Genomic DNA, 24,851 nt, shown 5'->3' with positions numbered 1-24,851 from the left:
GAGTGGAGCCGAGGATCCTGGTCCTGTGCAGTATTCTGTCTCTATCTCTCATACTATGCAAGCCTAGATGCTATCTTACAGGAGAGTCTATTCTCCTCTCCTATATTCTATTCTATTATGTTCTAATATCATTTCCTTTGATTTGATTTGATTCGATTTTTTATTTGTCCCAAACACAATAAACATATAAAAACATATTAAAAAATACGTTTTATCCAACACAAATTCACCTGGTGCAATTTACAATAGCGCGTGCGGGGAGGGGACAGGAGGAAGTGAAAACTCCCCTTCCTTACAATATATTACAACATTTCTAAGATAGAGTCTCTTTCTATAACTAAATACAACATAAGTATCCAATAAATATCCTGGCGGAGGTAAGACTTGTTTTAATCTCGACCTTGACGTTTTGCATATGCAATATTTATGAGGCACATAACATTGTCACTGGTCTGGTGCTGTGGAATTAGACTTCTGCGGTCCCTAAGCTTGGTATAATAGGTGGGAAGGCCCTTTTGGAGGTGTGTCTCCAGAGATTGAGAGATGAGGTGAGAGAGAGGTGAGAGAGAGGTGAGAGAGCATGTTATCAACCGAGACCACTGATAACAAAGAACTGGCATAATTATGCTTGTATAGCTTCATAGCATACCATAAAGCAGATTGCTATCTATCTATTATTCCATTGAGATGTTCTATTAGTTTAGCAATAGGGAGGCCATCATGGAAAGTGCTGTTAGATTGATAGAAGTTAGATTGATTCTTATTCCTCCTACCCGCCACCAGGAGTTCTCCTATCCTACGTCCTAATCATTCTTCACCACCACTCCCTTCTGCAACACTCTTATAATTTCCTCTTTAATCCACAAGGGGGCAGCAGATTCCACTCAACTACACCTAGACGCCGGTCCCTGCTGGTCCGAAAACCTGGACAACCTCACAAACTGTACCTTATCATGTGGCTTCAGTAATAGCTTGAAGATTCCTAGGTTTTGTTGTGGTTGTAGTAGTAGTGCAGTATGCGCTGTCGTGTCATTGGAACACAGGTTGTGATTTGTCTGGCCGATGATTCCAGTAAATAGGTCCTAGGAGAAATTTAGGAGTGTCACTACTGTCACATTTCAGTTTGTGTAGTTTTGCAATTAAAGGGCCTAATGTATTGCCCAACCATGACAAACAACACATTATGTGATTTTTAACACCAAATTATTGTCAACATTAATGCCAAACAATATTGCAGGCTTTAACTGTAATGTTACATCTGCATGTGCATTCTAACCTTCCGTCGTAGACTGAAGAGAAGACCCACCTCTTCAGGTTACACCTTAACTGCTCCTCCTGAGACATCTTCTGCCCTCACCACTACGTCTCCTAAAGACGTCCGCTTTCCCCTCTACTGTGTCCCTAAGAACTTCTATTGCCCCCCTTGTACTGTTTCTCTGTTTCTCCAGTGTCAAAAAAAAGAGAAAAAAGTCTAGGTTTAGAAGAAGGTGATAGAAGAAGGTTTCTCCTTCTATCAATGGCCCCGGGCCTGAGCTGGATTACTCTTCCTGCTACGACTGGTGGATTGATGATTCACTTGCTTAGTATTCAAATGTATTGATTGTAAGTCGCTTTGGAATAAGGCGCCTGCTAAATGCCAAAAATGTAAATGTAAATGGGTGACTCTTTAACAACAATAATGCCATAACCTATTTTGAGTAGCGTCTGCTCTCTTGCCCTCCGCCTGGCCCTTTGGTGGAATGACAAAGGGAAATATTTTCACATGGCAGGATTAGAATAGGACAGTGGTTTTGCATTTTCTCCTAAACATCCCTATTTGAGATGAAAATGCTATGTAAAGGACTGAAGAAAAAGGTTCACTGACTGCACCAAGCAGTGGCATTTCAGTTTCATCCTCCACTACAAAATGTTTGGGAATTACTTTGGCGCTTCCTGCGGTCAAAGGGAACCCGCAAGCTCTAAACAATGATGTATAATTCTATCAGCTATACCTGAACACAGCAAAGACCTAGGTTCTAGGCCCTGGACAATCTAGACAAATTGATGGCAGCTACTAGATTGAAATCAAGTGCAATACTGAAACACAACTGTGAACATTTCAAACCTGCAAACGGCGACACTTTAAATGAATGTGCAATAACACTATGTGCAATATGACAACCCTCGGGTACATAAGGTTCAGAGATAGGAAATGTTAGAATAGGTATAGCATAGCATAGAGTACAGCACAGTGTTTTATTTGTATAGTGCAGTATAGTGGATAGTGTACATAGCCTTTATTTATGTAAACCAGCTCTTTTCCCTTCTTGTTTTTAGTATTTTTTTTCCTAGCACCAGGGGAGCCCCTCCTCCCAAATTTCGTTGTTTGGTACCTGTACTATAGCAATGACAATAAAGACCATTCATTCATTCATTCATTCATTCATTCATTCATTCATTCATTCATTCATCAAGCGATGGTAAAAAAGCCCTATTAATTAAAGCACCAGAAGGCATTATACAAACGTGTACCTTATATCTTTTGGATATTATTAATGCAGACATTTGGTTTTCATGACTTGAGCCTATGATTCAATTAACTCTAACAAAATTGACCTCGTCTACTAAAAAAAAGAGTCTAAAGCTGGTCATGTTGTCAAAATAAAAGCCCAGACCGAATGAAACCCCGGGGACTTTTATTGTGGCAGAAACCCAAACAGGAAGTGCCTGCTAAACGAGCAGCTGATTGGCGCAGCTGACAGAACACACGCACACACGCAACACAGCAACCAGGAGACAGACGCTGAGTGGGATAGACATCGCTGGAGGAATCGCTTTCCCTTCTGAACTCTATCTTCATGCAACGACTCTTGCGAGAATTACTCTGAATAAACCAGCAAAACAGAGACAGTGGACAGAAGAAAATCCACACATTCCTCCTTCCTTTTTTTTTTAATTCTCGAAAGTGTCCCAGCCAGGCAGACCCGTTCTTCTTAATTAAGACACCCGAGATCGCTTTATACAAGGGCGTGTTGCGCTCGTCTGGGAGCACAGTTTTAACCCTTTGCATTTTTTTGGGTTATTGTATACAATTTGATCGTTTTATTCCCACCTGGGTCCTGAGGATCGTAGAGGATTAGAGGATGGGGTGTACCCTGAGCACGGAGGACAAGGCGGCGGTGGAGCGCAGTAAGATGATCGACAGGAACCTGCGGGACGACGGGGAGAAAGCCGCCCGGGAGGTCAAGCTGCTGCTCCTGGGTGAGGGGGGGGACAGGGGACACCGATCAACTTTCACTGGGTCACATTTTAATGTATATATCCATTTTGGTCAAAATGTAGTTTTTTTACATAATCTCATCTGATCCATTAGGTGTTTATTAACGCCTGTGTGGTGTTATTTTTTAAAATGCAACGGTTCCATCTCACAGAACATAATGGAATGTCAAAACTTTTGACGCTAAATGTCTCTGAACTACCCTAAACGGAGATAGAACCTTATCATTCTAAGCTCACGATATACAATCATTTTATTCGAGACATTGCAGTCGGGGACTTGGGGACTCACATCCACTGTGCTCTAAAGTTGCCAGTAGTGATATCCTGGGCTGGACATATTGGGCATGCCCATTATTGCAACAGTCTAGCGGTTACGTTTCATACAAATTCCGCATAGCCTCTCCTCTGTCGTCACTGTCGTTGAAGTAACATGACCAACTTAACGTATACCAGGAGTCACAAAAGCTGTGTATAAAACTAGACAGCGTGTATATAAATGGGAAAAAAAAGAGTTAAAAAATGGTTTTCCCACTGTAAGGCAGTGACAAAGAGACAAGGCTCTCCCTCTCTCTGCTTTGGCCACATCAGCTCCCAGCCCTTGGTCTGTAATTAGCCATGCAAGCAGTTGCAACAATGCATCCCGTTCTGTCGATGCAACACAAATGATGTCTATGGACCCGTTATTCACAGACCTAATCCTTCTAACATTGACACATTTCCCCCTGGCTGCAGCGTTCCACTGGAATGCAGCAGCCAGCCCCTCTCTGCCCCCCCCCCCCCCCCCTCTATGGACCCCTCAGCCAGTCTATGGACCCCTCAGCCAGCCCCTCTCTGCAGCAGCCAGCCCCTCTCATCTCCAGCCTGAATACGTTGTATAATGGAACACTGCATGATGTCACTGAGAGATGGCTGGAAAATGTTGTATTTAGATGAAGCTACTGTTTTTAGAAGGAAAGAGAGAACATCACAGGTTTGTGTTACAACCACTCTTGCTTGAGACATCAATCATCACACCATCATGTGTTCTGCTCTCAGGATTACAATGTGTGAATGGTTGGGGTCGACATTTCACATTTCACAGGCGCTTTCTTTCCTGTTTTGTGGTTGCGGTGGACTGTAACCTTTTAGAGCTTACTGATCTACCGTACTGTGTATGTTTGAGGACAGATTCAACAAAAGGATGGAAATCAGTATGGCAAGTGAAACAGCCCCAACACCTGTGTCCCTCATTGTTTTAAAATGTAAAAAGAAAAACTGTAAGGTAAAGATGGCTCGAGTGTTTACATCCCAAACACGTACATACATACACACGGTATTGTCTATGACAATGTTCACTTGAATATGAAACCAGGACTTGTGAATTATTTTGGGTGCGAGCACCCCCTAATACCCTACTCTACCTGTTGATTGTGTTTTTTTTATAGAATTTATTTTGGGCTGGTAGGCTATTTCAGTGGTTGAAACGAGAATGGTTTTGTTATTTCTTCCAGAGTGTGTTTCTTGAGACAACTCAAGGCTGCAAGCTGTCATTATTCACATTATGATGAATTCACCTTTAGGAAAACTATAGTGAATATCATGTTGGATTTTGAAGGTTAAAGCTCTTTCATTTTCCCATGTGGAAGAATGATGAGTTATCTTGACGACACATTATTGCAGGTTGGACAAGCAGGCATCTTTATCTCGTTTTAAAGGTAGACCACATTCCTTAGTGTCTTGCTTGGACCTGATTTGAAAGCAAGTCGGGTCAAGTATTGTTATCTTGCTGCAGGGTCTAACAGAGGTTCCAAACCTTTTGGAAGTTGTTGTCCACCCATTTGTTCTTCAGTCAATACACAAGACATCTTCTAGTATTTGTATTCTATATACTGTAGGCCTAGTCTTACGTATTTAAATAAGTATGTTACTTACATGTAACTTAATATAAACACAAGACCTAATGGCCTCTTTTAAGTGCAGTGTCATGATTATACTATTGCGGTCAGTGTCTTGGCGCAATGACAAGCGTCCTGTGTTTGAGCCTTTGTGGTTGGTAACCAGGTAACGTCCGTAGCCTGTTGAAATGACTGTCAGGAATGGTCGTAGACCAGCGGGCCACAGGAAAGGAACTGAGGGTGGGGGGTAAGCTGAGCTCACACATAATGACAACATTAATAATGCAGACGGAGCTCCAGTGCTGTGCCCAGACGTTTGACGACAAACCTAGTCCTAGAGAAAGAGGACAGAGTATGCGGGGATTTGTTTGTTTATTTACATTTAGTTTCCCAGAGAAGCCACAGCCACAGTGCCATTAATACTACAACAGCACACAGTTCATAACCTTAGAGATGGGGATGAATATTAACCCGGAAAGTCACTGTAGGACAGTTTGCGGAGTTGGGAGGAGTCCACCCCGTCAAACAGTCTGTGTTGTTGTGTGTTGGCCGCAGTTGGCTACCGGTGTTGGCTAACTGTACTGCGTTCTCCACCCAAAAGGTGGTGTTTGAGCCGGTCACACAGCATGCAGTTGACCTGGGGGGGGGGTGTTCCATCAATGTCGCTAATGGAAAATCCAGGCTTGTTTTTTGATAACTCTTCGCCTGGATGTTTTAAAGAACAAGCCTGGATTTTCCTTTAGCGACATTGATGGAATACCCCCCTGCTGTCAGAGGTGCATGAGGACATTTGCATGAGGAGTGATTTTAAATTTGAATATGTGTGCTTTCAAGTTTGAGCAAGGCAGGCAGGCAGGTCACGTCTTGGCCATTATAGATTGGGAGGGTAGCATCTTCAGGGGACGCTCTTTGAATCTCTGTATTCGTAGTGTGTATGACTCTGCCATAGGTAAACTGCAGCCCGAGTTTGGCACCTCTCCCACCTGATTCCCACACGGTAGAATATCTCTATCGTCCCCTTACCCGACTTTATTGGCCTTTATTTGGCCAAGTTTTAAATAATTGTGACGTTAGAATTCTAGGATTAAAGGTTCTAAAGGTTCTATCTCCATTTTTGTCAAAATTGAGTTTTTTACATAATCCATTAGGTGTTTATTAATGCCTGTGTGGTGTTATTTTTTTTAATGTTGACATTTTTTTGTTAGTAATTCATAAAATACAAAGGTTCCATCTCACAGAACATAATGGAATGTAAAAACGTTGACGCTCAATATCTCTGAACTGCCCTAAACGGAGATAGAACCTTATCATTCTAAACGGAGATAGAACCTTATCATTCTAAGCTCACGTAATGTGTTTAAAACCTTTGTCTATGTCTAACATACTCTTTATTTTTCTAACGTGTCGTTTCTAGAATAAGATTCTATCTTTTCAAGATTCTGCGCTCTGCGCTTTGCCAGCTTATCTCGTGCTACACAACGGCGATCAGAGGGGTTGTGCTCAGTGCGAGGTGTTTGATATGAAGAATTAGGAGCAATTGAATAGCGTGCATTCCCCCCCCTGCTGTCACAGCATTAGCCGTCTCCTTCAGCAAATTGGCCCGCTAAAGCTTTGTTGGGAAACAATCTATTATTCATTGATCTGGATGGCGGCAAGATCGATGCCAGTGATTTAGCTATGTCGCTCGCTGTCGGGTAAAGCTGTACAGTTCCTGGATTCCCTTGTGTGACTCACAGCCTCAAAGTCTCCCAGAGGGAGAAAGAAAGAGGAATATGAGAGAGAGAGAGAGAGAGAGAGAGAGAGAGAGAGAGAGAGAGAGAGAGGGGGAGGGAGAGAGAGAGAGAGAGAGAGAGAGAGAGAGAGAGAGAGAGAGGGGAGAGAGAGAGAGAGAGAGAGAGAGAGAGAGAGAGAGAGAGAGAGAGAGAGAGAGAGAGAGAGAGAGAGAGAGAGAGAGAGAGAGAGATGAAGGGAAAAAGGAATAAGAGGGAGAGAGAGAGAGTGAGAAAGGTAGTGATGGAGAGAGAGAGAGAGAGGGATGGAGGGAGAAAGGGATGTTGCCAACTCAGGCTGCTAATGTGGCGGCACTAATGTGGTTACTGCATTGTGGGCCAGGCCCATAAGCCCTCCTCTCTGGGTGCTGCTCACCTTGGCCTCCAGCCCCATGGACCCAAAATGTGCTGGCCCAGCCCGGCCCAGCCAGCAGAACAGAACACTAGGCCCTGGTTCTGATGACCCAGACAGATGACCCCCTCCAGGGCCCGCTCCAAACGAATCAGATGTAAGCAAATAGCAGGGAGGGAGCAGTGATCGGAATGCAGAAGGATCCGACTCTGATCACGTCTTTACATAGCATCCCCTTGTTGTCAACCTAGATTCCGCGTAACTCCCTCTGCCCTCCGCAAAGAGCCACCCTGGAGTAGAGTCACCAGGAGAGACGATGCGTAGAAGTACTGTTCTCTGTAAATCTCGGTTTTGTCTGGAGGGCGCTCACTGAGCTTAAGAGTCTTTCTTAAAATAGTTTTTTAATCAACCACCACCAGAAACAGAAAGCAGCTGGGCCTTGCTTGGGTTTGGTTCTCTTGTTAGGTTGGGTGTATCAAAGTGTGGGTGTAATATGACCCTGCATTTGAGGGACTAGGCCACAGGGTCAGCCCCGGTGGCTTCTTCCTCCCCGTTCTGTAATGGCCCATGTGGGTTAAATCAGGATCTCTCTCTCTCTCTTCTCTCTCTGTCTCTGTCTCTCTCTCTCTCTCTCTCTGTCTCTGTCTCTCTGTCTCTCTCTGTCTCTGTCTCTGTCTCTGTCTCTGTCTCTGTCTCTCTGTCTCTGTCTCTCTCTGTCTCTCTCTCTCTCTTCTCTCTCTGTCTCTGTCTCTCTCTCTCTCTCTCTACCTCTCTCTGTCTCTGTCTCTCTCTCTCTCTCTCTCTCTGTCTCTCTGTCTCTGTCTCTGTCTCTGTCTCTCTCTCTCTGTCTCTGTCTCTGTCTCTCTCTCTCTCTCTGTCTCTCTCTCTCTCTGTCTCTCTCTCTCTGTCTCTCTCTCTCTGTCTCTCTCTCTCTGTCTCTCTCTCTCTCTCTCTCTTCTCTCGCTCTCACTCTCGCTCACTCTCTCTTGTCCACTCTCTCACCCCCCACCCCCTCTAAGGCTTTGGATCTCTCTCTCTCTCTCTCGCTCTCACTCTCGCTCACTCTCTCTTGTCCACTCTCTCACCCCCCACCCCCTCCAAGGCTTTGGATCTCTCTCTCTCGCTCTCACTCTCGCTCACTCTCACTTGTCCACTCTCTCACCCCCCCCCCCCCCCCCCCCACCCCCTCCAAGGCTTTGAAGCTGTTGGTGCCACACCCCTATGACAGCAGCAGAGTTAAAAGGACAGGCCTGGGTCAGTTACATAAACAAACCCTGGATCACGTGGATGGAAGTAGTGAGAAGGAGTGTGTTTCTTTCCTAGATAGTCCAGGACCAGTCAACTGGTATCAAATCCATCTGTTGTCTAGATTCACTGATGTGTAGGTCGATATCCCTATGAAAGGGTGTTGTGTTCCATATCGGACAATCAGCAAAAAAAATAAAAATAATAATTTATATATATATATATATATATATATTAAAATAGTCAGCTAAGAGTTTATTTTGAAAGAAAGAGTCAGTGAACACACACAAGTGAGCTCCTAGCTTTTCAAGAAGGTATTTTCTTTTTAGTACTTCCTGATCCCCAGCCTCCTGTGTCCTCTCACCAGAGAGAGAGGCTGTGTCCTCTCACCAGAGAGAGAGAGAGAGAGAGAGGCTGTGTCCTCTCACCAGAGAGAGAGAGAGAGAGAGAGAGAGGCTGTGTCCTCTCACCAGAGAGAGAGGCTGTGTCCTCTCACCAGAGAGAGAGAGAGGCGGTGTCCTCTCACCAGAGAGAGAGAGAGAGGCTGTGTCCTCTCACCAGAGAGAGAGAGAGAGGCTGTGTCCTCTCACCAGAGAGAGAGAGAGAGGCTGTGTCCTCTCACCAGAGAGAGAGAGAGAGGCTGTGTCCTCTCACCAGAGAGAGAGAGAGAGAGAGAGAGAAGCTGTGTCCTCTCACCAGAGAGAGAGAGAGAGAGAGAGAGAGAGAGAGGCTGTGTCCTCTCACCAGAGAGAGAGAGAGAGAGGCTGTGTCCTCTCACCAGAGAGAGGCTGTGTCCTCTCACCAGAGAGAGAGGCCCGTCGTCAAATGAGGTGACTGTCTCTGTCGCCATTTCGCTGTCCCACCGGGACTCTTAGAACAGCCGTGAGGGGTCATTTTGACCCCTGTGAGTAAAGAAAAATGTTCTATCTTTGCAAAATATCGAATTTCAGGACCCTCCTTTCATGACTTTTCCTAGATATGTGCGTTCTACCACCCGGTATCCTTCCATTTTCAAAATCACATCAGGATAAGCTAGTATGAAGCTATTTTGCCGTTTTTTGATTCTGTGTAGGAAGCAGGCTAATTTACAAGCTGGCCAACTAGTGGTCGTTGTGTGTAAAATAGTTGTCATTTGACCCTCGAGGCGGCTCTTTTTAGTAGGTAAAAAGGCGCGGCTGTTCTAGTGTTAACGGCTCTTGTTTTGCCACCGGAGCGCAGCAACCTGTCACAGTTGGGCCCCTCTCCCCAGGGTACGCCGGCGCTACGCGGGGGCGTATGGTAAAATAACTCGCTGCTCAGGTGAAATTCATCCAATTAGGGCCGTACAGTAGCAGCTGGCCCCACCGCTGCGGTGTGTCAGCATTCTGTTAGCTAGCAGAAGCTCTGGAGAGAAGGGTGGGGGGGGAACAACAACCTGTCCACAGGAATTCACCTCCGTCCAGTCCATACACGCTCTCTCTCTCTCTCTCTCTCTCTCTGTCTCTCTGTCTCTCTCTCTTTCTCTCTCTCTTTCTCTGTGTCTCTCTCTCTCTCTCTCTTTCTCTGTGTCTCTCTTTCTCTCTCTCTCTCTCTCCCTCCCCCCCTCTCTCTCTCTCTCTCTCTCTCCCTCCCCCCCTCTCTCTCTCTCTCTCTCTCTCCCTCCCCCCCTCTCTCTCTCTCCCCCCCCCCTCTCTCTCTCTCTCTCTCTCTCCCTCCCTCCCCCCCTCTCTCTCCCCCCCCCCCCCCCGTACTCTTTGCTTTCTCGTTTTCTTCCACTTTAGGGAAAGTTCTGCAGCACCCCCAAGTTTCACTTGGTGGCTGGTGGCTGTGAATGTCCTGAACACGTGCGTGGTGTATGTCGAGCGCACATGGTCATTGTCTTGGCTGTCACGCAATACACACCAGGGAGGGAGGGAGGGAGGGAGGGATGGAGGTTGGTACACACAAGATCGGATTCCCCCACCAACGGCTTAGTTGGCTCATCATCATTTGCTTCCCCAATTCTGTTGAAGCTGTCAGAGCTGAGAGAAACTAGCCACTTGGAAAGGGCTGTTAAAGAAAAGACAATACAATGAGAAGTGAAAACAGCAGGGGGGGGAGGGGTTGTTGTTATTGACGACAGGGGGAATGGGGCCAATCCCTGATGGCCCTGAAAGACTCTCCTTATGCATTGTGAGGAGGTACATTGGGTATACATACATAACAAAACAAAACATGACACTGGCCCACGGAAAGATACCGTGTCCACTTATGGCTTATGAGAACATTGGCCGTCATACATAATACATGACCCCGGCTGAGAAGATGAGCCGTCGTCACACGCGGCCGCCACCACCGCCAGCCCTGCGCAAGGTAACCCAACGCTCAGGGCCCAGAGATGGCTTAGGTAATGGGGACCGGTTGCCATGGCAGTGTGACGTGAGAGAGAGAGAGAGAGAGAGAGAGAGACAGAGAGCCTTTCCACGGTTGGGCCAGGACAACGAGATGCTTGCGTTGGTTGTTCCACTTACATGTTCTCTAATCTCCTCCATTGGGCAACTGTGTGGCTGTAGCCGGTGATAAGGCCTGTTTGTGACCAGCCCCTCCACCCCCCACCACCACCCCTCCCCCCCCTCACTCCATCCATCATTGTAACCTCTACAGTAGGAGGCAGTGATGTTCAGAGAAGGCCCTTTGATTCCGACAATGGGTCGTTCCCCTGCAGCGGGATGGTTAGATAATGACTCGTAAGTGGCGTCGTTGAAATTTGTCAATAAAAGGAGGTGGGGGGGAGGGTCGTTATCGACCAGGCGGCCGCAGAGCAGCGCTCTCCGAGTCAGGGGGACGTCGATAGCGGATAACACAGGATGTTGGGGGGGATGAGTGGCCATTGACCACACTAACCACATGGGTTCTTCTACTCCACCTCTGGCCATTCCAGAGGTCCTCTGTTTGTTTGTTTTTGATGAGTGTGTTTTTTTTTTCTTTCTCTTAATCGTGATCGATTGGTTGTCCGATACCCCGAGTATATATAGACAATATCTATGTTCAGGTGTTACCTTGAAATTCCACTGCGGAGCTGCAGTGTTGTTTTTTTCGGGTTTTTTCTTGTCGTCGAGAAGAAGTGGTGTGTTAAGTGGTGTGATAAAAAACGAAAGATTAATGTCTCTCTGTCTCTCTCTCTCTCTCTCTCTCTCTCTCTCTGTCTATCTCTCTCTCTCTCTCTCTCTCTCTCTCTCTCAGGTGCCGGGGAGTCAGGGAAGAGTACAATAGTCAAGCAGATGAAGTGAGTATTTATCCATTCTGCCCGCCGTATCTGCCGCACTATCAAAACAAAACAAAACAAATTCTCATCAGACACGCGACTAATGTTCTTTCTTTCCCCCGACTGCTAGTCATTATACTACCCGCCCCGTTCATTTCACACAGAGTAAACAAACAAGAGTGTCAAATCTGGATGATGTTAAGTTGTCGTTTCGCCGTGTTGTCGTTTTGTCTCGTGGTGAACAACTCCTCTCTCTCTCCCTTCTAGAATCATCCACGAGGCGGGGTACTCGGAGGAGGAGTGTAAACAGTACAAGGCCGTGGTCTACAGCAACACCATCCAGTCCATCATCGCCATCATCCGCGCCATGGGGCGGCTCAAGATCGACTTTGGAGACGTGGCCAGAGCGGTGAGTGGGAGGGAGGCACTGGCGGACTCAGGGGGGAGGGCAGGGGGGGCGACCGCCCCTCCTGGTGTCCCCACGGTTGAAAAACGTCTCTCTTAAGTGCCCTTTTGAGTGGCAAAAATTAGAGGACATGCCCCATTGGTGCCCCTCCAATGGTCTAAACTTGACCATGTGCCCCCACAGTTGAAAAACGTCGCACTAAAGTGCCCTTTTGAGTGGCAAAATTAGAGGATGTGCCCTATTGGCTGCCCTTCCAATGGTTCCAATGATAATGATAATGATGATGATGATGATGATGATCCAGGATCCCTTACTCTGGCAGTATTGCTAATGCTTCAGTGTTTTTTGTTTTTTTTTAAACAAAGTTTTTATTCAAAGAGTACAAAATTATACACAGTGTATACATATACACATATCACATACAGTATATATCACAAATGACTCTTTGTTTTTAGTTTTTTTCCCTAAACATGGATATCAAATAATCCCCTCCCTCCCGCCCCACCCTAAGAAAAAAAATAAATCAAAAAATAAATCTAAATAAATCTAACAAATTATAATAATAATAACATTCAAATGAAATAAAAGAAAACGTTTTAACAACTTATGGTACTCTTCAAAAGAAAACCTATTCAGTATGGAAAGTGATGAAAACAATGGTACACTTTAAACAGCTAGGCTGAGTGTGACCCTCTATAAATGAGAAGAACTCCTACAATCTGCAAGTGGGCCTACCCCACGATAACTTCCCCATTCCCTTCCCACATGACCCTCTCAACACAACTTCAGTCAGGAGGTAATGATTCTAATTTCTCTACATATGAGATGAATGGTTGCCAATGTGTGTCAAATGTATCAGAAGATCCTCTTCCAGATTGAGGAATGACAACACATCACTTAGCCATCATTTTGGTGATGGGGGAGTGTCCTCCTACGGGCGATCAGTGAGGCAAAGGACACAACATTGGTCTGCCTTTTGGTCATGATCACATCTTCCTCAGGGATCCCAAAGATAGCCATTTGAGGGCAACGTCAAATAGTTGTCTCCAGTGCCTCAGAGATAATATCAAAGAAGGATTTTCCAGAATGTCGTCAGTTTAGAGCAGGACCAGAACACGTGGGTTAAATCCCCTGGTGAATGGGCACACCTGTTACAGTTGTCTGCTACGTTGGGATATGTTTTAGACAATCTGGCTTTACTGTAGTGGACTCTGTGAAGGACCTTGAACTGGATGAGGCCTAGTCTAGCACAAGAGGAAGAGGTGTTCACTTTCTCCAGTGCCTCCTCCCACCATTCATCCGAAAAAGTGATCCCCAGTTCAGTCAGTCTCCCAACCTGTCCTAATTTTGCTTATGACCATGTCTTTTCGGGGAATAATCTCATAGAGATATGAGACGTGACCCCTATCCATACTAGCTGAGGAGGGGAGGAAGCACTCTATGCCTGATGGAGGGGGCAGCTGTGGGAATGAATGCTTCAGTGTTTAATGGCGTTTTGATGTCGGCGATCGCTGACGTCCGATTGTCTCCGTTGTCAGGACGACGCCAGGCAGCTGTTTGTCCTGGCGGGCTCGGCGGAGGAGGGCTTCATGACGGCGGAGCTGGCGGGCGTCATCAAGCGCCTGTGGAGGGACGGGGGCGTGCAGGCCTGCTTCAGCCGATCGCGAGAGTACCAGCTCAACGACTCGGCCGCATAGTGAGTCTCTCACACACACACACACACGTGCGCGCGCACACACACATACACACACACACACACATACACACATACACACATATACACACACATAATACACACACTTGCACACTAGCTCAATGACTTGGGATTCTTTTTTTTTTTACACACACACACACACACACATATACACAAAATACACACACACACATATACACATAATACACACACACTTGCACACTAGCTCAATGACTTGGGAATGTATGAATTAATAACACACACTCCCCACAGTGTGACACACAAACACACTCTCCTTTATACACACAGACTTCCCACACACTTGGGTGTATCAGTTTGGCAACTCTTCCTCCTCCTCCTCCTCTCTCACTGAGAACAAATCCCAACGCGTGGGCCGAGGGAGATTCCTAGCCTGTGCTCGACACCTTTGGTTAACACAGGCACACCAAGTTCCACCTCAGGCCCTTGGCAGACCCATTTTTTGCAGCCACCAAACGCTCGGGGCGTTCGGACCTTGAGTGAGGCTGTCAATATTTGCACTGCTGCACCAAGGCTGGTGGCACACGTGGGCCGGAGACTGTGGAGTCCTTGACCCCGACGTCGGCAGCAACGTAGCCGTGTGCTCTGGGCTGTGTCGTTTTTTGCTGTTTACCAAACCGTAGAAAAACATCGGGAGGGACAGTCGAAAAAAAAACATACTCCCCCTCTCCGTGCTCTGGTCTGCTCCAGCTTTTTTCTTTTTCTTTTTCTTTTTTTTGTTTATGCGCTCGGTTTGTTTTTCTGAAGTGGTTTGTTTGTTCCGTCGCACATTGCGCAAGAGGCTCCTCGGGGCAGCCCCCCCTCTCTGTGGTGTTGTTGCTGTGAAGAAACCCTGACGCGCCACAGGAACAGACGTCAACCCCATCGGGGTGAAGTGGATCCACAGACGTCACCCCCCATCGGGGTCGTTGGCCTTGAGAGCTAGCAGCTAGCACTGCTGACCACCTCCTAATCGATGTACTACCCAGGGGGCTGACTCACACCCACGTCACTGCTGCCCAGCGGGGGGGGGGGGGGGTCTTCGGCCCGACCCAGGGGGTGGCTGGAGCTAGCGAGCTAGCGAGCGCTCAGCCTTGTGTAACCTTCGGTGTGATAATCATTTGGAAGCAGAGAGAGACACAGAGATGTCCTAGGTGGGCGTTGTTTTGGTCCGAACATGTCCGGGATACGTCTGAGGATAGTGTGTGATCAGACGGGCTTAAGTGTGACCTCTGTTGAGCTCCACACAGTGTCACAAGCATTAAGTGAGGTCATGTGTGTCTCTTAAGATTTCCCCCCAGAAAGCTGTCTTTTTTTTTTTAGCAGTAGGGGCACATTGACAAACGGTGGATTTATTTATGTGAGTTCCTCTTCTTCCTCCTGGCCTCCGTCCAGCTAAAGTACCACAATGAGCTTGACTTCCCACTGACCAAAAGCTGGTTTATCAAGCTCGACCTCTCCACCTCAAACACGATCAGAACCGTCCTCTGTTCTGAAGTACCAGCAGGAAAAACCTTGCAGAAGCAAGAGTGGGTCTGAGTGGGTTAAATTCTCTTCAGTTCAAGACAGTGGTATCAGTCATGGTTTGTGGCTGAAAAATTATCTTTTATTTGAGTCCTGAGGTCTTTCTGGGATATGTATGTGTATTGAATGTTTAGATGTCATCTGATCTTCTACTCCTCCTCCTCTTCTCTCCCTCTCTCCCTCTCCCTCTCTCCCTCTCCCTCTCCCAGCTACTTGAACGATTTGGACAGGATATCCCAAGCTACCTATATCCCTACCCAGCAGGATGTCCTGAGGACCCGCGTCAAGACCACAGGCATCGTGGAGACACACTTCACCTTCAAGGACCTGCACTTCAAGTGAGCACTTCCTCTGAATGAGTAGTCTTTTTTTATTAAAGTGCTGTGTGCGCATTCGAGGTGTCGTGTCGTCATCGTTTTGCACAGGATGACTAAAAGCTTCTCGTTTCTCCGCCGCCGCGTGTGTTTTGAGTTACTTCACACCCATAGAAATTCCCTCAGCCCAGTTGTTTGTGCATTGTGACATCAGCAAGTGAGTCATCATCTGCCTTCCCGTTGGGGCAACGCACAGACACAGGAAAGGGAAACAGATGACCCCACAACTGCTCGATGCCTTTATTTGGCAGTCCCTCTCGTAGGCTTGTCCCCCCGTCCAATGGGAAATTAAGCCCCTTTAAACATTTCTCAACAGTTTGTGTGTAGCCCTGGCCCCGGAGTGCTAACTCTGCAGAAACAATGTGGACGCGTTCCAACGCAAACCCATATCAAAGCGTGGGTCCCGTGGTCTGCGCTCCAGTGAGGGGGGGGGGGGGGGGGGGAGTCGCTCTATACGAAGTGACTCATAGCGGACGACAAGCGATTACGTCTCGTTCCCATGAGCTGAGCTAATGAGAGATGCTGCTGCTCCGAGGGCAGAAATCACTTTCTAAATCTTTTGATCTCCCTGTTGAGAGATTGAGCTGTTCCAAGCTCTCAACACAAGAGAGAGAAAAAACAGGCGTTCTCTCAATCAGTGTTTCTCAACTCTGGTTCCAAGGACCTGGGAGGATAGTAGTGTGCACATGTTTGTTCTAGCCCAGCGTTACCACAAAATGACAACATCAACACGCCCTTGAGTTGAATATAGTGTGTTGGTGCTGTGCTGGAGCAAAAAAGATGGAAGCAAGAAACACCGTCATCTGTTTGACCTTCTCGCGCAGGAGGTAGAGCCGCCGTCTAATGATCGCAAGGTTGGCAGATCGGCGGTTCGAGCCCCGGCGGGCCACATGAGGAAGTGTCCTTGGGGCAAGACACTGAACCCCAAATCGCTCCCAGTGAGCGGGCCGGCCGGCGCCTTGCATGATAGCTTGCCGCCATTGGTGTGTGAATGTGTGTGTGTGAACGGGTGAATGAGAGGCTGTTGTAAAGTAAAGTGCTTTGGATAAAGGCGCTATGTAAGTGCAGTCCATTTGCACTGCTCAGAGGCAAGGAAGATCCCAGTCCAGCACACAGCTTCTATCTGCAGCTCCAGCTGAGCGTTCTCCCCCAGGGGCCAATAAAGTGTGTTTATGCGTGCGTGCATGGGAGCACACTCCCGTTTACATTGTTTTGGCATCCGGCTCGCTTCCACAGAATGTTTGATGTGGGAGGTCAGAGGTCGGAGAGGAAGAAGTGGATCCACTGCTTCGAGGGCGTCACGGCCATCATCTTCTGCGTGGCGCTGAGCGACTACGACCTGGTGCTGGCGGAGGACGAGGAGATGGTGAGTTGGCATAACGGGGTTCCACTGGGTGCAGTCTACAGCGCAGTGTTTCCCACAGGGTTTCTTGAGAGACTGGACCTTGTATGGACCTGCAGTAGATAGCAGCAAGTCGTGAGCTTAGAATTATAAGGTTCTATCTCCATTTTTGTCAAAATAGAGTTTTTTACATAATCTGATCCATTAGGTGTTTATTAATGCCTGTGTGGTGTTATTTTAAAAATGTTGACATTTTTGAGTTAGTAATTAATAAAATACAAAGGTTCCATCTCACAAAACATAATGGAATGTAAAAACTTTCACGCTCAATATCTCTGAACTACCCGAAACGGAGATAGAACCTTATCATTCTAAGCTCACGAAATCCCAAAGGTTGTGTCATTCACGTGTAAAAAAAATTGTGTGTACAAATATTTTTCGGTTCTTTATGAGACTATGGCGGGACAGATTACACTATGGCGGGCTATGGAGGTGATTCATGGGAAAACACTGTAGCGGCTGTAGTACTTGTCCAGATGGTCCAAAACTCTGCTGCACGCCTCCTTTCAAACACCCGCTCCCGTGACCACATCACTCCTGTCCTCCACTCTCTCCACTGGCTCCCCATCAAAGAACGCATCCAATTCAAAGTCCTCATCCTCACATACAAAGCCCTCCATAGCCTGGCCCCCCCTTACCTGACTGACCTCCTTCTCCCCCACCGCCCTACCCGTACCCTCCGATCCTCATCCATTGTTCCCCTCACTGTCCCACCCTCAAAACTCAAAGGCTTCGGTCACCGTGCCTTTTCACGAGCTGCACCCCGCCTCTGGAACTCTCTCCCTCAACCACTCAGAGACTCACCCTCACTCCTCACTTTTAAATCCCACCTCAAAACCTACCTGTTCTCCCACGCATACAGCCTCCCCTACCCCTAGCCATCTCCCCCATCCCGGCCACCCCCCCCCCCCCCCCCCCCCCCCCCCTGGACACGCATACAACCTCCCCTACCCCATCTCCCCTAACCCTGCCACCCCCCTTGTTTTTGTGTTTTCCGTATCTCCTATATTGTCAGCGTCTTTGAGCCCCGGAAAAGCGCTATATAAATCCAATGAATTATTATTATTATTATTACTTGTCTGCTGTCTTTCATTTGTCACCGTCTCATCGGATAGGTGAAAGCAAAACGGTAGGTCCTCGATAATCTGAATCTCTTGGATTGGTGTCCAGTTCTTTCACAACGGAGAGAAGGGATCTTACTCAAAGTTGCCAGGTTGACCCCAAAATAAAGATGTTGTCTAAAAACCAATAAACCAATGTTGTTTTTTTCTCTCCGCAGAACCGGATGCATGAAAGCATGAAACTGTTTGATAGCATCTGCAACAACAAATGGTTCACAGACACCTCCATCATCCTGTTCCTCAACAAGAAGGACCTGTTTGAGGAGAAGATCAAGAAGAGCCCTCTGACCATCTGTTACCCAGAGTATGCTGGTAAGACAAGGCGCTAATGTGGGCGACTGATGGGGGGGTGCTCAGGTGGCGTAGCGGGTTAAGCGTGGACCATGTAACCGCAGGGTTCCCGGTTCGATTCCGGCCGCGGACATACCCTGCATGTCATCCCTTCTCTCTCTCTCTCTCTCTCTCACCCATCCTTCCTGTCAAAATCTCTACTGTCTCTGTCAATAAAAAAGAAAAATATGAGTGGGACTGCCCCCACTCAGAAAAAATAACAACAACAAAAATGTGGGCAACTGAGTAAAGTCAGTAAAAACTATAGTTGTAATAAAGCAGCTGCTGACTGTGGAACAGGTATGTATGTTCCGTCTTTGTCGTGGCAGGAAGTCTTCAACTCGAAAAACAATAGTTTGTTTTACCTTATGCGGGGGGGGGGACAAAAAGCAGGAAAGCTGTTCGCAATTCCCACGATGTCACTTCCTGTGGATTGTGTCGTCTAAACCGGGGGTTTTATTTCTTCTTCTGTGGTTCTATAGGCTCCAACACGTACGAGGAGGCGGCGGCTTACATCCAGTGTCAGTTCGAGGACCTGAACAAGAGGAAAGACACCAAGGAGATCTACACACACTTCACCTGCGCCACCGACACCAAGAACGTGCAGTTCGTCTTCGACGCCGTCACCGACGTCATCATCAAGAACAACCTGAAGGACTGCGGTCTCTTCTAGAGCGGATGATGACGATGATGATGATGAATCTATGAATTGTTTTACTGGTGAGGTTCAAAATCCTTCTCCTCCTCCTCCTCCTCAATGTGCACCACAGGCAGCCTCACACGCCCCCGCCCCTCACCCCCAATCCGCTCACACAAGGCGGACATGTGCGTTTCCACATGTGGGGATGTGTGAACGCTCTGATCGCGGATGAGAACACGTCTTTGCCGGTGGTTGCACGAGTGCTCATAGCGCTAGCAGACAGTAGCTAGATCCTCCTGCTATCCTGCCATATGTACTGAAAAATGGAAGGCACTCACTGAATGTAAGTCGCTTTGGAGAAAAGTCATCAGCTAAATGGCATATATACAGTGCTGCTTTAAAGTATGTGAACGCCTTTTTTTACCATGAAATCTTTATTTAATCAGAACCAGTCTTTTTTTTATCTGACATAACAGGTATATATTTCCCAATTCCATATGTTGGTTTAGACTAGAGGGTATCATGCGTGTAGTAGGAAAACTAAATTATAAAGAAATGAGTGCAGGTGCAAAAATAAGTGAACCTCTTCAGTCAATAGCTTGTGGCACCTCCATTAGCAGCGATAACTTGGCGTAAACATCTCGTATATCCATGAATCAGTCTCTGACATCTATTTTGAGATATTTTTGTCCAATTGAGTGAGGTTTGAGGGGTGTCTGGCATGAACTGCCCGCTTCCAGTCCTGCCACAGCATCTCAATTGGATTTAGGTCAGAATTTGACTTGGCCAATCCAAACACAACAATCTTCTTTATCCTGAGCCGTTCTTTGGTAGATTTGTTTGAATGCTTTGGATCGTTGTCTTGTTAAAAAAAAAAAAAAAATCAGCCCAGCTTTAGCTCCTTGACTGATGGCTTGAAGTTCTGTTCAAAAATGTACAAACATTTAAAAAATCTAAGAATTCATGGCAGTGTTGGGTTTTCACCAAACATAGTGGATTTGATTGTGACCAAAAAGGTACATCATGTCCAGAGAATGGACTTCCAGAAACCTTCAGGCATGGCCAGATGGTCTCCGGCAAGGTTAAGAAGGGCTGTTTGGTTATTTCTTGACAGCAGAGGCTTTTTCCTTGCAACCTTGCAACCCTCCAACAAATGCCAGTGTTCTTCTTATTGTTAAAGCATGCACAGTTACCTGAGACGCAGCAAGGGAAGTCAAATGTCTAAATATTATGTTTGGGTTGGTTTTTACCAGATTAGTTATTTCTCTTGTGGCTCTTGGGGATATTTTGGAAGGGTGTCCACTTCTAGGGCACGTTGCTGTCATGTGCCTCACAGTAGACTAATGGAGTTCAAATCTTACATAGCCTTCCGCAGACGGATGTGCTCTCACTAACCTCTTCCTGCTGTCCTCTGAGATCTCCTTTCCTCTCGGCAAGGTGTGTTTTGCATTCACCTGTATGGATAACACAAAACTGACCAGGTTTCTTATCTCTATTTATCAGAGTCCCACCCCAAACTCTTTCTTAAAGATCTCTGCTTCAACTGGTTCATTTGGTACCCAATTATTTACCCACTGGATTCTATTTACCTACGTGATTTAACCGAAGAATAACTGAAGAGGTTCACTTATTTTTGCACCTGCACTAATTTCTATCATTTAGTTTTCCTACTACACGCATGATTCCCTCTAAACCAACATATGGAATTGGTAAATACAAACCTGTTATATCAGATTAAAAAAAGACTGGTTCTGATTAAATAAAGATATCATGGTAAAAAACAAAAAAAAATCTATAATTGCTCAAGGGGTCCACATACTTTCAAGCAGCAGTGTATATGACTATAGCCTCATGGGGGTGGTTCAGAGGCAGCGTTGTGGTCTAACGTTAACACGCGTGCTAGATATGCTGGCTTCTGCAGAGGCTGAGAGGCAGCCGTTGTCTTCCATCCATCTCCAGAGGATTGGCTTCCCACTTCAAACGTTTAAAATCCTTCCGTCGCTGTTTGAAGTGCTTTCAAGTTGCTTAACAGCTTAAGTTCTGTGCCATAGAGATGCTGCAATCATTTGGTTGTCATCAAATTCGAGCTTTAATCTAATCAGCCTGCAATCAGAGCGTCCTTTATTTGGGGTTTTTAATTAGATTTTCTGCTCCATTTAGATGTTTGTGAGATACAACTGACAAGGGTCAAGCATTGAAAAGAAGAATATTTATTTTCATTAAAATGACTAATGTCCCTATGAATAGCCGACAGTAAGATCTAATGGTCTCTTACTGTCTCTTTTCTCTGTGTTTCTCTCCCTCCCTCCCTCCCTCCCTCCCTCCCTCCCTCCCCCCCTCCCTCCCTCCCTCCCTCCCTCCCTCCCTCCCCCCCTCCCCCCCTCCCCAGGCTGTGGAACCATGTAGTTCTGTTTTGGGGAGAAGATGACAAGAAACGGAATGTGGAGAACCAGTCCCGGACCAGTGCTGTACTATATGCCACTTTTAAAAACAGCTTTATTTATGTATTTTTTGTCTTGGAACATTTTGAACTTTAGCATTTCAACATTTGTGTAGGTTGTTTGTATAAATTGTTAAAAGCAGCACAAGAATTAATACATTTTCCACCATTTTTTTTCTCCTTTTTTTCCTGAGAAGAAGAAGAAGAAGAAAATGGAACTCTTTTTATTTTGCCGTTCCTTTTCGCTGCCCTCTCTGGAAAAGGAAGCTTGCCGTTGGTGGAAGTATTCATTCATTTCTCCATCCCTATCGTTAGAGGAAAGGATTTCGATTTGACTCCAGTTTGTTGGTACTTGTGCCTTTGCAATGCCTATTTCTCTGCAGTTCCTCGTCAAATTATTGTTATTTCTGCCTGCTGAATTGTTCGTTCCAACATAAAGGTGAAGCGTTTCATACAGTATGTTAATAACGGCCCTACCTTCTACCTTCTATTATGCACATTCCCCACCAGTTTAGTGGGTCCAAGGGTATGTTGTGTTTCCATGGTGACCAACACCTAGCCCACCGACCCTGTAGAAGGCGGCCATGCAGCCAATGACGCTGTCCGATACTGAGATGTTGTGTGTTGTTACATGTAACTGGAGAGGGATATGTTTCTTTTTTGTTTTTGTTTTTTTTCAAGTGCAAGATATCCAATCTTAGCAGCCATTTTGAAATATGGGAATCCTAGCTAGGTCACAGAGCTTATATTATGCTCTGGGGTCAAAGAATACGAAGACCACAGTCATCACATTTTAATGTATATTTTAATGTATTTGGAAGGAGTGGTTGGGGCCTTGGTCTCTGAGAGCTCTACAGAATCCCAGAGAGACCAGTTGTATAGCAAAGTATAATGGATGGGGGTAAAATAACGGTTCTGGCCTCTATAAACCTCAAGAAAGCGCCACAGCTGTCTATGTGAGTGTTCTCAATCGATGGGGAACCTTTGTAGACTTACCTCCCTTATTTTGCTAATAAAAGCTATTTACAAACCATTCCATGACGCCTTTTGTTTCTTACCCTCTTCCCTCTTTTGGAGTTCCTTGGGTTAAAAGTTGGATATTCCCCGTGTCCACTCTTCTCTCTTCGTCTCTAACCGTTGTGTTTGGAAACGTCACACAGACATTACTTCCCCCGTCTCTGCCCAGGGCCAACACTCTTTATCTGTGCTCTCCCTTTCCAACTGGAACATAACGTGAACATTTGAGAATGTATCGCTTGTAATTTTAAATAATTTTGCCATTTAGCAGACGCTTTTATCCAAAGCGACTTACAATTACGAATTACAGGGACATTCCCCCTGGAGTAACTGAGGGCTAAGTGCCTTACCCAAGGGCACACTAGTAGTGGTGTGGCTTCAGGCGGGATTTGAACTCACAACCTTCCGATCACAAGTCCAACTCACTATCCACTAGACCACCACTACCCCTTGTCTCTCCCAGTGTCTCCCTGAGCCAGAGAACCCAGGGAATGTTCTGGTGGATGCTTGCGGAGAGAAAAGAGAACGCTTCCATGTCGAAACAAGCGTTCTTTTTATTACTCTTTCATTACGTGTCTCCCCCATATTCCACTGTTAAATGTCATGCGGTGGAGGGTTGTTTTCTCCGCTATCTAATGCCGATCTTGTCTTATTTGTTGTCTGGCAAACAGCATTTGCAATGTAAATGGGGTTACGTGGCCTCTCTTGTGTGTACTATCAATGATTGAACTGTTCACTCCCATGGCGCTTAGCTTGTGTGGCTACCAGAATAATTGTGCCACCGATGCCACAGGCATTGAGCTGGCAAAGATACCTGTCTGCCAGCATGTATCGGTGGGTTAGGGAGGTGGGGGGGGGGAGCACTGCCTGAGGTACTGCCTATCTCCGACTACTTTGTATGGGTCTGTATGCCATGAGGAATCGGGCCGCACCATAAATAGTTTGCATGTATGGGGGGGTTTACACGCACACACACAGACCCATGCGGATTTGCATGCATGTGTGTACCTAAGCAGGCGCCTGTGTACGTGTCTCGGAGTCTATGGAAGACGCATTTGCATGTTTTAGCTGTTGCATGTTTGCATGCTTACAATTTCGGAAAAGGAGGGAAAGAAAGAAATAAAAGAAAGAAAGAAAGGAAGGAAGAGACAGAGAATGAAAGAGAGAGAGAGCTGTATTTATGTGAAGCGGGGCTCAGGGATTTGGCTCCCGTGTGGGTTCTACCACTGGGAAAAGGCAGGGCTGGGGAGGGGGTATTTTTAGCCCTTTTGAAAAAGATGAGAGAAGAGAGAAAATAACGCAGGGAGTAAATGGGGGCAGCCACCATGGTGTGAATCACTAGCAGCACTGTTGATGAATTGTTACCACTGAGGGAGGGAGGGAGAGAGAGAGCTCTACTGCTCTCCAACCTGATGAGGCAATCTGAGAGAGAGAGAGAGAGAGAGAGAGACAGAGACAGAGAGAGACAGAGAGAGAGAGAGAGAGAGACAGAGAGAGACAGAGAGAGAGAGAGATCTACTGCTCTCCAACCTGATGAGGCAATCTGAGAGAGAGAGAGAGAGTGGGGCATTTTTCTGCGAGAGAAAGAGGGAGACAATAGAGCTATTATTCCACATTGTTTCTGTACGATGTTTACTCTTGTGTTTTCCCCCGGCTGGTATCTCTGCGGGCGGTGGCGGTTCGGCCACCGGAGAGATAAGACCGCCTTATCAGTGCTGCGGCCCCCCCGTCGATATTGTAAAACTGGTCACACTTTCTCTGTCACTGTCAGACACTTTCTAGTCTAAAGTCACACCAGATTGGTTTTTCTTCACACATACACCCTCACACACGTACACAATCTACAACGTACACATCTAGACTTGCATCAGACGCGCACAGACATTAAACTAATGGACACTATGTATGCATACAGCGTCAGCCTAGAACTATACCTCGAGTCGGAGCGTTCAAACACACGGATCATAAGCCCAATTCTGAGTAAAAACGTCTTCGGAGGTCATGAGTGGTGGTGCCAGACGCGTCGGACTCCGATTCCACGAATCGTCTACGCTCCTGGCCTACCGTCGGGAGGCATCTCGTCTTTGAAGGTCTATAGACGTTATTCGTCTTCCGAAATGTTGGTTGTGCCTTCTCGTGAACTCCAAACCCCCCCCCCTCCCCCG

At 46.6% G+C, this 24,851-nt stretch overlaps 1 protein-coding gene across 1 annotated transcript; it reads left to right on the top strand.

Moving 5' to 3' along the window:
* Nucleotides 1-2,862: 2,862 nt before the first annotated feature.
* Nucleotides 2,863-22,688, top strand: gnai1 (guanine nucleotide binding protein (G protein), alpha inhibiting activity polypeptide 1). The gene is made up of 9 exons (XM_080537832.1): nt 2,863-3,240; nt 11,700-11,742; nt 11,989-12,130; nt 13,666-13,823; nt 15,572-15,700; nt 16,973-17,102; nt 18,418-18,571; nt 19,072-19,309; nt 21,619-22,688. The coding sequence occupies exons 1-8, from the start codon at nt 3,123-3,125 to the stop codon at nt 19,260-19,262; spliced, it is 1,065 nt and encodes a 354-aa protein (XP_080393958.1). The 5' UTR covers nt 2,863-3,122; the 3' UTR covers nt 19,263-19,309; nt 21,619-22,688.
* The last annotated feature ends 2,163 nt before the right edge of the window (nt 22,689-24,851 follow it).

This window comes from Nansenia antarctica, assembly GCF_963989245.1.
Source record: "Nansenia antarctica genome assembly, chromosome: 8".
Taxonomy (NCBI): Eukaryota; Metazoa; Chordata; class Actinopteri; order Argentiniformes; family Microstomatidae; genus Nansenia; species Nansenia antarctica.
The sequence above is the reverse complement of the archived record's forward strand: the minus strand, read 5'-3'. Positions and strand labels throughout refer to the sequence as shown.